Source organism: Cebidichthys violaceus, unplaced genomic scaffold (assembly GCF_023349555.1).
Source record: "Cebidichthys violaceus isolate CVI_PGR_0920_01 unplaced genomic scaffold, fCebVio1.0.p SCAF_21, whole genome shotgun sequence".
NCBI classification, from domain to species: domain Eukaryota; kingdom Metazoa; phylum Chordata; class Actinopteri; order Perciformes; family Stichaeidae; genus Cebidichthys; species Cebidichthys violaceus.
The window spans coordinates 709413-724802 of NW_027176384.1; the positions used below are offsets into that span (position 1 = coordinate 709413).

The 15390-nt window shown below is 44.5% G+C and overlaps 1 protein-coding gene across 3 annotated transcripts in view; it reads right to left on the reverse strand.

The window, feature by feature from the left end:
* foxp2 (forkhead box P2) overlaps positions 1–15390 on the reverse strand; it is a 93558-nt gene that overhangs the window by 33099 nt on the left and 45069 nt on the right. For all 3 annotated transcript variants that reach the window (XM_068716818.1, XM_068716817.1, XM_068716816.1), the window contains 2 exons: positions 9785–9874; positions 510–647 (listed from right to left, as the gene is read on the reverse strand). In XM_068716818.1, coding sequence (XP_068572919.1) covers positions 510–629 — 120 coding nt within the window. In that variant the 5' untranslated portion in view covers positions 630–647; positions 9785–9874. The remainder of the gene's footprint in view (positions 1–509; positions 648–9784; positions 9875–15390) is intronic.

Here is a 15390-nt window from a genome sequence, read left to right on the forward strand (position 1 = left end):
CTCAGTCCCTGATGGATGCTTGTCAGGGAATTGAACCGGCGACACACGAGAGACAGTTAATTAGAGGTGACGTGGACAAGTACGTCAATTCCAGATTCCTCTTGGTAAGCGTGTCAAGGACACAGGGCTGTTATGAGTCGGCATGAGCGGCTGGTGGCTGTGATACACTGGAGCAACGGAGTGCCTCGGGGGTGTGGAGGGTTATGGTGTGTTTATGTGGATGTTTGCACACACGTCGGACAAAAAACCCCACCTGATGACGATGTTTTAAGGATTAAATGAAGTAACGTGTAATTGCAGGTCTAGATTTGGATGCACGTAGTCGTTCTGTGTATGCGTCTCTCCAGGTCAGTGGAAGTGAATGTTTGTGTGTCCACTACAAGGACATGTGTGTAGATGCGATGGGGCACGGCTCGCATCCTGGCGTGCGTGTGTCTGCATGTGTTTGTGCCAAAAAATGTTTGTCTACTGGGGTGCATGCATGCAAGCATGAATGTGAGTGTCTGTACCTGCTGCAGCATTACAGCCTGCTGCTGTTGGAGCAGAGCCTGGAGCTGCTGGGGGGAGAGCACCTGCTGCTGGAGGATCTGCTGCATCTGTTGCGGCGTGATCACCTGGGGACTCATCATGGCCACTGACACTGGAACCTGGACGGGGAGGAGGGCATGAGAGGCAGAAAAAGAGAGAGAACGTTAGGCAGAAAGTGGGGTGATGACAGGAGACGTATGGGATGTAAAGTGTGTGAAAAAAAGAGGGAGAAGGGTAAACAACGAAAACATAGGCGGGAAATAGATGCAGGGACGAGTAAAAAAAAAAGGAAAAATAGAGCATTAGAGAGGTGCGTCAGGGCTACTGGCATGGATCTACTGGGAGTGTAGTAATTGGTGACTGAGAGGTAGGGAGAGCAGGCCTCCCATGGCCGTGACGCTTGGCAGCCTAGAGGAGATGCTGAAGGACAGATGGGTGCTGTGCCTTTGTGTTGCTCATATTATTTTTCTCTGCCTCCACCCCGCTGGGAAAAGTAGAGGATTTAAATAGACGTAGACCTTAATTAGCAGGACCCTTGAACTCCCCCACTTTAGCACACCTATCAGTGCTGCTATGGTGAAACAGCGTGAGTGCACAACTATAAAGTTGATTAAAACTACACTGATGAAGTGGACACATCGGCGGCATGATGAGGTGGGTCGTGGCTTCACCCTTAACATAAATTTATGTTGGAGGGGAGGGAGATACGTTAAAAAAAAAAGAAAAGACATGGACACTTCTGTTTATATAGAGGGCAGTTTCTTTACTCGATGCCTTCTGCAGTGACGTTTTTTGGAGTTTTATAGTCTCACAAAAGCAGCCAAAAGCACAATTGTGTCTTGCTCTCTACCGACATGCCATTTTAAAAAATGTATGTCATTTTTAGGGAGATAATCATTAAAATACGAGCCGTCAAACTGCAGTAGAAAAACTTTACCAAAACAAAACAAAAAATACATATCCTGTGTTTCCGCCAAATTCTTCTAAGACGGCAGCGCAAACGACTTCAGAGGCAGCAGATCAATAGACAAAGGATGCGTTTCTATCCGCCCTTTGATTGCGTGCAGTGTGCACACATTCTAACAGGGGAGTGTGGGCTAACAGTCCCATTATGGAGTTTCAGCTCCTCGTAGCTGCTTAAAAATGTAACAACTTTTGTGGGAATAGAAAACACTGTGTTAAATGCTGTTGACTTTTCGGTGGTGCTTTGGAAAATAAAATCAACACAAGTGAGCGATGGTTTACCAGTTGATTCCCCTTACGTACGCACACTTCGCTGGCCTGATTGAAGTGGCTCGAATCACCTCTTCCTTCCCTATATGACTTGAAATGTAATTCAATCAGCTTCTAGCACAACAATGTACTAATGTAACATTTTTTTAGAGCTGAATGTTGCATCCTGTCAAAGATTCGTGAAAGACAAGCTTTATAACACAATTAAAATATCAACACGTCGTAACACCTTCGCTGACATTAATTGCGACAGTGTTTGGCATGGAGCTGCCATGACAGTAGCTAGCCTATATGGTGTGTCAAGGGGCCAATAAGACATCCCTGTCCTCATCGCCAGCTAATCAAGCTGCCTTGATTACTTTCCATGCATGTCTCTCCTCCCTCCCTCTCTCTGTCAGGCCTTGACACGTCCTTGTTTAGCTCTCCTCTCCTCAACGCCTACCCCCCACCCCAGGTTTTCCCCCCTCTTTGATTAGCCGAGACATTTGCATGGTCACTACACATTTTTCATTTTAGAAGTCATTATGCATTAGTGGCTCCTGATCGCCCGCCTTGACTAATCCTGATGAACTGAAAATCACAGCTGAAGGTCAACTTCCAGCCGGCCCCGCTGCACATTCATATTCATATTCAAACAAATCCTGCCTCCATTGTTCATTAGGGTCTTAGAGAGAAGGGACTCCATCTAAGGTGGGAGAGGAGGAGGAGGATGTTGTGGTACATCTCTTTTCTTCTCTGGACTCCTCTATGCAAGAGTGCCAGAAGAAAATGCATTCACAATACGCGAAGTGCTGAACAAAAGCCGTCAAAAAGTTCCAAATTAAACAGTCCGTGTGTAATTATGCAAATGCTCTGCTTACACCTTCAATGTTATTAACCCTTAAAGGTACATTTGCTAGGTAAGTAATTACCCCCGCAGTCACTCCTGGTTTTGTGTTGGATGCCGTGGCAATGGGACGAGTGCAGCTGAGAAACAACATGAGTGATGCACTCATTAAGACTATTAATTGGATGCTAGCACAAAGATGTTTTGGTTCACAAAAGGGATGCAGGCTTAGATATGTAGGATTTAACACCAACGTATGCACACGCATATATAAAGTGGAATTAAATTAAATTGTACTTCACACTGTTTCCTCATTTTGTAAGTTGTGAAATATAAGCATTCATAGTCAGATACCTGTAAATGAATAATAGGATTTCAGCACCGAAGAGTGACACCAACTGACTTCAACAAAGAACAGCGGGAAAAAACAACAACCTGGTTATGAAATTGGGAAGTTCCCTTTACACTTTCATTTGCTTTTCAGAGACATTATAGGTGATAATCATCTTCATTTCACCAACGCTCCAAACAAAAAGAGGGGAAGGAAAAGGGAGAAAAGGCGGGAGGAAGAAAGAGAGGGGAGAAAAGGCACTGGCCCACGTCCATTGTGAAGTGCAGCACAATGCTAATTCCAGCGTTTAACTGCATGCTTTTCTGCTTGACGTATCGGAGGCTCCAAGATGAAAGCAGATAAGTAATTGCTCTCCTGGTTCTTATTCTTCACTGACAACCCATAAATTTAATTTTACACACACGTTCATTTACATTTTCGAGTATATGACATGATAATTGCAGGAATATAACACCTCCATTTTGCAGGATACTGCACAAGGGCTTGATTGACGTGAGCGGTGAATTGAAAGGAACAGGCGGCTGAATTGCCTCTCCTAGAAATGATTTTGCCACGGCGGGATAAAATTAATGAGCATTTACTCGACGATGGCAGTGGCGTAAACATCCATGCGTCGTGAGAAGACTCTCTCATAGATGAGGAACCATGATACCCAATTGGGCAGTGCCTCTGTTGCACTGTAGTGATATATTTCCAAATCTAGCACACAAAAAATATTGATGGGATTTATTAAATCATTTGAAATTAGCTGCAGCTGATGTGCCCACTGGGGAACTTAATAACAGAGAAGGTGCTTCTCCTGTTTTTAATGAAGAACAATTGGATGGAAAGGGTAGTCTGCAAATTACAATTGCCAAATTAAGTCATTTGAATTGAACCCCTGCTTTGCTAACATTTGTAAAAAACATGTATTCACCATTCTAACCCCTATTTGTTTATGTGCCTTGTCTTAAAGAGAACGATGAGCTGTATTGACATACATTTTGCAGCCATGTGGTTTGCCTTCAAAGTTGGGGAGCACAACAAAGGACCTTTAAATTGGCTCCTGATGTGAAAACACTGGTGGGGCCCTCACCAGAACAAGCCGATCATTACACCACTCTTGTCACACCCGCAGGCTGTAACCAGCCTGTCCAATGCCTCGCAAAAGGTCAAGCTCTTTCACGGAGAGCTCCGGTATCTCTTCCAGGCAAAGCTGGCACCCAAGTCTCTCGTTATGTGTGATCTAACTGGGCATTCTGTCATTAAATAGAAAACGCCACACCTCCACTGGCTGGCTAACACAGCTCTCTGCCTCTTGCTATCTGGACTCATGGACAAATACACTTCCAGCAATTACACCTACTCCACTGTGTGGCACTTTATCTTTACAGCAATGAGTTTTTATGAGTCAAATTACCTAAAGCAGGAGATAAGTGGTGTTCCAGAGTTCAAACTTAAACAATTAAAGTCCAGAAGAGAGGAATTCCTTTTATTTGATTTCCTTCTGTACAATTCACTTAGCAGTAATAAGCAGGGGATGGGACGACGACCGGTGATTAGATGTCGGCCATAAACATCGCGGGGGCAACGAACGCAGGGCGGTTATCAACGACAGAGGTTGCTCCTGTACAGCATCGGACAGGGGACTGAGCTGCTTTACAGACACTGCTAAAGATAACTGCAATGAGAAATGGAAGGGATACTTGGCAGGGAGAATCACTGCTAATTAAACCACTAGCTTCATTTCCACACAGGAAGAGCGAAAAAGAAATCGAGAGAAAAAGGGGAGTGACCGCCCCCTCCGCCCCCATTTCATCTCAATCTCCTCAGACCCCCCTCATAGCTTGTGGAATTCTGACCTCTCAACTCCCTTTCAGCTGACACTGCTCATTTAAGAGCCAATTACTGCCAAATATGGCCACGTGATTATCAATAGCTGGGACTCTCCACTCGAGGACCACCAAAGCTATAGAGGGCAGCTAGCCTGTTGGTGCCTGGCTGTGAAGTTCAAGTGTGCGGTCCACAAGAAGTACACGTAAAATCACATCGGAGCCACACGCTCAGATGCATGTTGTGTCTTCAGCTTTGGGAGATCGATACTCTAGATTGTCGGGACAGAAGCTAAGTAGATTACGGAATGTTTTTCCAAAATCAATTTCCATAGCAGTTTGGCAGCAGTGCATGGGAAGTGCAATTTATCATAACATAAAGACCCATCATGCAAAAGCCTCTGATAAAAAGCCTGAGGAGATTGGGACAGGCTTAGCGCAATTTCCATATTGATTTATCTCTACATGCAGATAGTCATTGATTAAGCCCCCTCGAATGTGGTGTACAGCATTGTAGCTGTGTGACATTGCTTGTGCACATTGTTTGTGTCATTATCAGTGCAAATTGTTACACCTTTATCATTAAACTGGCACAATTCACTCCCGACTGATTCCTCCCTGCAGGTGCACATATTTCAAGAGTAAATGGGAGCGACAAGATAGAGGGGGAGAGAATTAAAAAAGAAAGTGCAGAGAGAGGCAAGTGCTGGAATAGAAAGAAAGTGAGAGAGAGAGAGCACAAGTGAGAGCGAGAGGGGGGGGGGGAGAGACACTTCCTTCTGATGTTGCAGGTAATATGGCCTCTACTGGATCAGCCTCTTCATCAGTGACACACAGTAAATTACAAGTGCTTCAAGCAGCTCAGTGAATTATAGTTCATCACTTGGAAAGGCTTTCCCCCTCACCACCGGGGCCCAGGCGTATCAGATCTGCCGGTTAGGATCCAATTAACACCCTGGCCGGAATCATCTGATTGCATGTGTAAGGGCTGGTATAACTCGTTTATTGCACCCATGTATCTTCTGTCACAAGGTAAATTTGTTGCTGCTACATCAAAGGTCTGAGCTACTTTTTTTTTTTTATCCTTCCCTCCCTCTCACTTTCTCTTGATCCCCCAAACTCAGCTACCTCGCCTTGGGGTTGCATTTCAACTTCTTTTGCATCACAATGATGAACCTGCTCTGTCCTCGCAATTTAGCAATCTTGTCCTGTAGGTGTTGTAAATGCAGGGGGGGGGGGGGGGGGGGGGGAAGAGAGGTGGGGAGGGAGATGGGGAGTGAGAGAGAAAAAAAAATCTTGTTTTCTGGTTACAAAAGCAGTAACCAAGGGTGTTTGACTTAAAATGTGCTGACGTTTTTTTTTCTCTCTTTCTCTCAGAGTCAACAGAAGTTTTCCTCATGAATAACATAATATTTCCCCCCTCTCTTTTTTACCTTCGCAGTGATAATTTCTCCCTCTTTTTTTCAGATCCAACCAGAGGGGATGCAGTGGAAAGATATATTCATAAATGTAAATGTGAACTACAATCCTTTAGCCACGCACGCTGGAGTCAGCTAACCTATTCTCAAGCCTAGCGTCGCAGCCCTTTCCACTGCATCTGTGTTCCGGATGAAAGCCAATAAGCAGATGAGTTCTGCTATCGAGGTGATATTCGCTCAGCGGTAAGAACGCGTGGACCTGACCTTTAAAAGTGTGACACTTCCTCGGATGGCCCAGTGCCCACAGCCAATCTGACTGGCCTGGGCAGGAAGCTGCAGAATTACAGAAAACAGGGCTAAACCAACATCTCTCCCAATCCATACACAAACCGTAAAACCTTAAGTATAACACATTTAAACATTCATAGTTAGAGCAGAGCACAGATGGGGCTGAGGGTTATTAGTCTTGTAAAAAGGTATTCACGGCTTGATTGTGTGAAAGGGGACAAGCAGCAGTCGCAGGTTTTGAACTGGATGTTAACTACAGGGAGGAGGGGTCGTGGGGGGTACCTTCACACTGTCAAAGGGGGGGATCATTCTAGCTGTTTTATATGTGCCCCATAACATATAGAGGTGGTGGGTGTGTCACAACGGGAGTCTCGGGGTCGACATGTTATGAGCAGATGTGGTGAGGTAGTCAGTTAAGTTTTTTTACATTTGCATTTTATTTTGTGGGATTTCTCATTAATCTTGAGCAATTTCTCCAAACGTGGTGCAAAGCTGCTTTAAATCCTGTCCTGTCCTGAGCCACGAACAAATAAGTGTTGCACAAAGTCACTTCTGGCAATGTAGAAACTTTAAGTTGCATTGTGCCCGCGTTTGAGTGCAGGCTATGTGTAGATGCATTATGTACGCTTGCGCGCCAGTGAAACAACTGTCAGATTCATAGGCCGCTGTAATCCTCTCCGCCTCTCCTTGTCCGCGTTTCTTTATTTGTATTCCAAATGTCAGTGTATAAATGCCTTTCAGAGGGGGGATATTGCCACAGAGAGGAGCAGAGACGAGAGGGTGTTGTGTGCCTTGGGAGAGCCGTGTAAGCAGCATGGCAGAGGCAGGGGGATTTACAGGGAGAAATAGGTGTTTATTGAGTGCTCCCATGGGCTTACTGTGTAATAATAGACCTGTCACATTACGCAAATGTAGAGAAGCAGCTTGTGTGCGTGTTTGTATGTGTGTTTGTGGGACTGTTTTTTTTACGTGTGTGTGTGTGTGTGCATGTGAATGCCAGAGCTGCCTGCCTCCGCATCATCAACTCCTGAGGAGCAGCGATGAGCGAGCGGATAGAATTAGTCAGGCGAGAGCCTTTAGCCGCTAATACGCGTAATTAAAACTGCAAGCTGAGGCACTTAGACGCTTGTGTACTAAATAATTTACATGCCATGATCTATGGATCATTTCCCGCTCTTAAATACCAAAGATGGGAGAACAAGAGGAAAAAAAGACTGGCAGAGGATTTCAGTATCTCTACCATAAGCAGGATGTCATGGTAATATTAATCCCTTTCCCACTTTCTACGTTGCTAATCATACAAGGGGATCAATCCGCCTGATTCCTCCGGTGGAAAACATGCAGCTTGATTGCTACTCACTCTTGCCAAACCGTGATGCTAATAAAATACTGCACTATAACACCCATTGTGGCCTCATAATCCAGGTAAATAATGCAGCTTTATTGTGTAAACTCCCTCAAGACAACTGGTTAGTGACAGGAGGGAAGAAATAGAACAATAAGAATAGCAAAACAAGGCTTTTTAATCAAGTCGGAGTTTCTTCTGCTTCACACTGATATTTGCACAATGAAGTATTAAGGCTAAAATGTCATTTGAAATGAGTGGATTCAAGGGCACACAGCAGCATATTCCCACTGTAAAAATGATCTTGGGCCAGAATGCACTGAGTCCTGTTTGCCAGTGTATATCACTGGGGGAGTTAGTAGTGCCTCTCCTTTGAAGCTCTGCATGGAGACTTTTTTGGAACAAAGAGGTGAGGATGTTAATAAAGGCTGGATCAACAGATGGATTAGCTGGGAGCTGAGGACAGGGCCGATCGGCAGGGCCCTCTGATTCATATTGATTCATATCGCCAACGCGAGGCAAGGATGGAGTAAGCAAATGTAAATATTCAATATTTACCATCTGCTGGTGTTATTAGAGGCAGGGGCTTGGACATGGGCTGACGGTTATCATGCACCCACACTGCACTCAACCAATATTGTTCCTCCTGCCATGTATGTATTGCACTTGGTGACTATGCAGGCATTTGCAGATCAGGATCCCATTTGTTTGAATCAATTCGCTCTGGCATACAGAACCTCAAATAGTAGAAGTGCAATGGACCCCAACAATAAGCTACAGAGAGCTTTTGTTCAATTAGCAAAAAGCTAAATAGACAGAAAATATACACACAAATAAATAAACACCCCTTTAAAAAACATGTTTATAATTCTGATGCCATTATGTGTGAATATACCGATGGTATTAACACTCTTGATGGGGTTGAGTTGAATTATTTAAATGCGAAAGCATATCTGAGTCTTTGCCAGCCCTTATCTCTTCGCCAGTACGTAACTAGGTACACAGGGGTGCGACTCCAATTGAAGGTGTCGCCATTGTTAGACTCTGTGAAAATATCAACTGGGTGAGGTTAACGCCAATTTCCCTGACATTAATGAAATGCACAGAGCCCCTAATGAGTTAAACCATTGCTCCTTGATAGTACTTATTAGCTGAGTGGAGGGCACAAACTCCCACACTTCAATTTGAAACGGATAAAAATAAATTAAATTAAAAAAAAATACTAATAATAAAAACATAGAGCAGATGTCAAGGGGCCTTACATAATTTGAGGACGGGGAAAGCAACTAACTGTCTTGTTGACTTAAACGAGCAGAATGAAAAGACTCGCTAGTGTGAGAAATATCTTAACACCAGAAGGAAAGAAGATTGTGTTACTGTGTATATATATATGTGTGACTGTGGCGTCGTGTGCAACTGTTCATGTGTGAGCGTGTGTGTGTGTGCATATGTGTACAAGTGTGACCTTTTCCAAATCACTGACAACAGAAATAGACAGCTCTATGAATCAATAAGGCAAATTAGTTGTGAAGAGTGGAAATGGCAGGCAGTTAAAATTAGCTGTCTGTGTAACCCACTAGTTAGGCTGACATGTCTTTCGAATAATAACTAACCTCCGGATCTCTCACTGTCAACAATTCTATGGATCTGCTGTAGAACAGCATACAGATCAAATTATTTGTCATCCTACCATTCAACCTTTGGATATACTTCACGGATTGATTATTGTTCAGTTTGATGGAGGCCTCACTGACAAATAAAATGTACACTTGAAACTTTTCTCTCTGAGATCCGTCTGTGTTGTGTTTTTCTGTGCGACGCACACGCCTCCTGGGGACTGGCTCGTCCAGCTTTAGGATTCAAATGGCAGGTCCGAGGATTGCGTTGGCAAACCAAACACACTTGTGGAACAGAGGAAATCTTCTTTTCGGAGAAGCATGTATTATGGATGGACTTAAGAGATTAGACGGGGAGCTGCTTTACCTGCAGTGGACGCTGCTTGTCCTGGCTCTTTGGAGATTTCAGGCCACTGCCTGGTTGCTGCAAGAGTAATTGCCTCGCTGCTTGTAGGGCCTGGGAAGAAAGAAACACAAGACAAAAGACAGTGTGAAAAAAAGGGAGAAAGAAAGATGGGGAGGAGGGAGGAAAAGACTAAATAAACTATTACATTTCCTGAAGCTGACAGCGGAAATAATTCACATTTTCAGAGACAAAACAGTCATCTCCGAGTGAAAACCCTGTCAAATATCACCTGGTATTTTCCGCAACACATTCCGACGTGGTTAACACTGCGTTGGAGATGCGTTTTAGTAACAATTCACCGAGCTGTGATCAAGGATAAATACAGTTTGTCTCGAGCACCCCTGAAGAAGAGGGTGGAGAGGGGGTGGTGGGCTGAACAAAAAAAGAAAAAAAAAGAAAGACAGAGCGTCGGTAGAATTGACCTGTCTAGTGTGTGCTCAACTGAAATACCCACTTCTCTCGGCAAATTACCACCACATTTGCATATTCATAATATCAATTTGAAGTAGAGGCAGTGCCATGTGAAGTGTCCCTGGGAGCTGTAATTAAAGTTGACAAAATCAACATCAAATTTCGAGTGAATTAACGAGCAGCCCAGGTTTCACACTATGCATTAAGGATGATCATGAGCAGGGGATGGGTGATAGATGGATAGAAACATGGACAGGTACATAGAGAAAAAGAGACCTTTCGCTGTCTGATGGAATTAGTTCTCAGCTGTTTACACATATAAAATTTGTCGTTTGATGTGTTTGCCAGACATAGAGATGCTAAGAATCAGAGAGGCTGGGATGTGGTGTAATTTATTTCTCTAGGGTTTGATGGGATTTAAGATCCCCTCCCGCCCGGTTGTGTGCACTGAACGTGCGTGAGGAGCGAGCTCCAGCTTCACAGGTACGGTGGCAGCTGGGCTAGCAGCTTCACTCCGATTCTTCAAGAGCAGATGGATGAAAGAATCTGGCAGAAAAGAACATTGTGCACAGCTGCTACTGCTGCTCCACACAGCCGTGTATACCTTGTATTCTTCAGGCCCACGAGCATCAAGTGGGAGAGGAAAAACACATATGCACACAACACAACAACTTCACAGGTGTTTCCTTTTTTTTGATGAAAAAAGAAGGGGACGAGTGAGAGGATGCAAGAAATAAGAAAAAAATAAATAAAATAAAACTCAGATGGAGAGTGACACTTCCTCAGGAATCAGGGGTGCTCATTTTATTTTCTGGTGCTTGCCAGTATCCATGACAACAGCTGCCTTGACAGGGCGTGCATATGGCGCAGCTCTGCCAGCTGGTGGGAACAATGTTTGAACTAGTACATTGAGATCCTGAGCAAACAAGAGGAGAAGACGGGGGAGAGAGAGGGAGAGGCAGTTAAAAAAAAAAAGGAGGAAAAAAAAAAGTTGCCACGTCTTAACCCCTCAGGGAACGCAGCCACCTCCTGATCAATTATGAAAAGACAGAGCTGGGGGGGTGCTTGACGAGGTGGTAGTGGTGCTGAGGGGGTGTGTGTCTGTCTGTCTGGGTGCTCAGGAGGAGCCAGGCTTTCTGAACTAAAGTAAACAAACACATTACACTGGCACTGGGTCCTAACTGCATTGATCTGTCTCCTTGGTAAGAGGAGCCTAGTCGCCACTGGTTTATATATATATATATATATATATATATGTGTGTGTGTGTGTGTGTGTGTGTGTGTGTGTAATGTGACATCTGTAAGCTGAGCCGTGGAGTTTTTTTCACAACACACACACACACACACACACACACACACACACACACACACACACACACAGACACACACAGACACACACACACACACACACACACACACACACACACACACACGAGGTTGCCTGTGGTGGCACACATTAAAAGTACCTACATATTAACACCTGCAGTAGACAGGCACATGCTTCGTTGCACGTGGACTTTTTCAAAAACGGACGGGAAATCAAACACTGCTCGACTTTGGCTTCCTCTCATCGAAGGCGAAAGACAAAACAAAATTCCTTGAATGCAGCCAATCGCTTTGCTAATTAAAACATGGGGCCTAATTAATCTCACCATGATTGGTGAATCAAAGCAATTATAAGGTTTATCGAGTCCTGCGCACAGTAGTTGGAGGGAAAAGGCTGCTCTATGAGCACAAACCAAGGTAGCTATCAGGAGGAAGTGTTTATCCGTGTGTGAATCAATACTGACTCGCTATGTTATATCCAAAGTCAACAGAGCCCTGCAATATACAGGGTCAAGAGTATAAAGAAAGATGTTTTTAACTGCACTTCCAATATCCATGCCAGGTAAATATCGAGGGAGGTGCGGTTATGAGAGGTGACACACAGGGGTGAAGCACAGAGATCAACGACACGCGGCTTATTAGAAAAGAAGTCTGCTCAGACTGCATAAAGAGTACTTCTCCAAACATAACACAGACCTTATCAACACCGGCCTAACTTCTCCAGAGTGCCTCGTCGTGCCTGAAACTACCTGTCACTTCCTCTGTGGAAGTGGGGTTAGCCATTTTTCTGAGAGTCAGTGACGGCGTGGAAGGTGAGGGAGAAAAAATAAAATAAAATAAAAAAGTCCTGTCCGCTCACTTACACTGGCTCAGAGTATTCAGCCATTACAGTAAAAAGCACCAATTTGTGCCACCCACTTTCCACTCCACAGAGATGGCAAGCCGGAGCTCATCTCCAAGCACAAAAAAAGCACAACATGCCAAGGAAAGTCATCAAAAGTTTGCTGAAGAGCTGCCGGAGTGGACACAAAAACACAGACGAGTGCAGGCGCACCGCCTATTTAACCTGGGTTGCTATGCAAGAAAAAATGACATCCTCGGTCTATTAATGCACACATTGTATAAACAGCACAATGTGACACATTCTTCAGAATGAGAGAGCAAGCCAGACAGAGAGAAAGAGAGAGAGAGAAAGAGAAAAAGAGCCAGGCCCCCGCTATATAAATAACAAGGCACTCAGAGGCATATTTGATGTTGATATCCATCACTGAGGTTGGAAAAAAGGGAAAAAAAATAAGAGGGAAAATAACACACAGAGCGACCATGACCACGGGGACACGGGGATCCTTATGAAAATAAGATTCAGCCCAAATGGATCCGGTGTAATTGGTTTCAGATAGTGAGGTCAGGAGAAAGGCGATACAGGCAACTATTATGCGAAACGGACTGAGAAACAAGAATGTTTACACAGGCATTCCTCTGCTACGTTAATAGGCATGCAAAGATCACTGGAGAGGGAGAAAAGGAGAGAGTGAGAGGAGACTGACAGGGAGGGGAAGAGGAAAAAAAAACAAAAAACATATCAGCCATCCATTCATCCCTCCCTTCCCACTATCCTCCAGTCTCCCAGCCCCAGTGTTTAGACTGTACAGAGCAGGGTAATAAGGAGCACCTATCACAATGCACCTTTGTGAGGAGCATGCAAAGATCTTAAACAAGCATGAAATACATTAGCAGGTCCTGCAGTACTGGGCCCAAACCATTACAAATCTCCAGATTGCTTATTTGCACACATGGTGGATGGGGGTACGTTCAAGAAATAAGCCATCCGTCCAAGAATGTCACTCTTTCAAATCCACCTGGAGCATGCACGAGATGCAGCCATGACATTGGAATTGGATATATCTGAGGGGCTGTGACATTGTGTTTGGACAGTGTGGATCACTTTCCTGGTGTAGGTCACATTGAGAACTGTTGTTATTAGGGGGGATACAGCCCATATTGGAACGATGACACCGGTATGAAATAAGCTGCCCTCAACAGGTACGTCTTCACAACACTGTGGCCTCTACAGGACCTGGCCATGTTCCAGAAAGTAGCAGTAAACATGGCGCATCAATTGTTGATCAAGAAGAAATGGGTTGCATCGGGGTAACGCAGTCTTACTGTCGTGTGCAGAACAGATGTCGTGTTCGGTGTGTATGTGTTTGTTGTGGGGAGTAAAGGGCTGCTGTTCAACACTAGGCTGTAGGCCAGAACAATTCCAGTCATGCTGACAGCTTTGACAACTCCCACACACACACACACACACACAACACGCATCACCAGGCTTATCTATCTTCGCTTCCAGGAAACACAGACGGCGAAAGAGGGGGAAGGAAAAAGTGTTACACTTTAGTCAGGCTGGAGGGAGTCGCACGCCACGGAAAACAAGGCACAAACAGTTTAAGCTGAACAAACAAACATGGCTGATTGGACCGAGGCTGCCGGCCCGCTGGCGGGGGAGATATGCGCTGACACTCCACACCAAAATATTTACACGCTATCTTCTTATATAAGTGGATTCAGGGCAGATGGATGGATGGATACGGATTTGGAGGGGCTGGTTGGAGAGGATAGACAAATGAGAAGAGAAGGGGGGAAGGATAAGATGTCCCATACAATGTCTGAATACAAAAGTGGGGCCCTGAGTTTGTGAAAACATCGTCGGAACAGCAGAGGCCCCTAAACTGGCTTCATGCAAGAATAGCAGAATGGACACAGCTGGATGGCGCTGAGATTACAAAGACTGTCCCGAGACAGAAGTTCACTCTGACAATATGTCTATTAGAAATTAGTGATTGGGTAATGACTTTTAGTGATGCTCTTTGAACACTCAAATTAACACTCACTAAAGTAATGCAGTCACAACATTTAGGTTCTATGGTTGCTATTGATCTCCTTCACCTTAAGAAACTCGGCCACAGGAGAAGAGAGACTCCTATCCTTTTGTAAAAGGTCAGAACTGGTGATGACGCACCGGTGCCTCTACAATGGCTCCAGACTCCTCTATCTCCTCCACAAACCCACACAGAGCACAATACACACACCTGGTTTCAGTCGCCTCTGCTTGGCTGAGTACTTGGAAAGGAAATAATAAAAAATGACTGAGATTAGATACTTTTTCATGTGAAATGTAAATGGAATTGTTGAAATTTGAAGCTAATGTGAAAGTGTCTTCCAAAGGAAGATTTCTGCTTAAAAAAGGGTACATTACAGAGTGTATTTACTTGACTGATAAGTATATGAAAAAAATCTAAATTAGCCACGCATCAGCTTCACCCAGGCTCCCTTCCTATTACTCAACTTTGGACTGTCTGGCTCCGATAACTGCTTGCGAAGCAGCAAGTGGGCCACCAAAATGCAGTGTCCCAACAGAAACCTATGGGTGATTTCTCAGATGGTGCTTCCATGAGAAAATATCATGCAGGAGAGAAACCAAGAGAGAAAGAATGAAGGGAGAAAAGGAGAATTTGGAAAGTATGTAGGAGTAATGAGCATTTTAATGTATGACTCAATAAATCAACAGTCTGCAGTGAACGAGGGAGGGGGAGAGAGAACGGGAGGGAGAAGTCCATGGAGGATCTGCTCGGGCCTCAGGACGGAGGTAAAAGCTATCCAGCAGAACAATGGGCTTCTGTGTCCCACTCTGCTACCTCTATCTCAGTGTTTTCAGCTACTTCAGTGAAAATCTGGCTTGTGTTCATTTACTGTTGTGGGCTCCTTTCTTTTCTGAAGTGGCTAATAGGTGTTTGGGAAGAAAACCTTCCGCATCGATCGCTTGCTCTCTT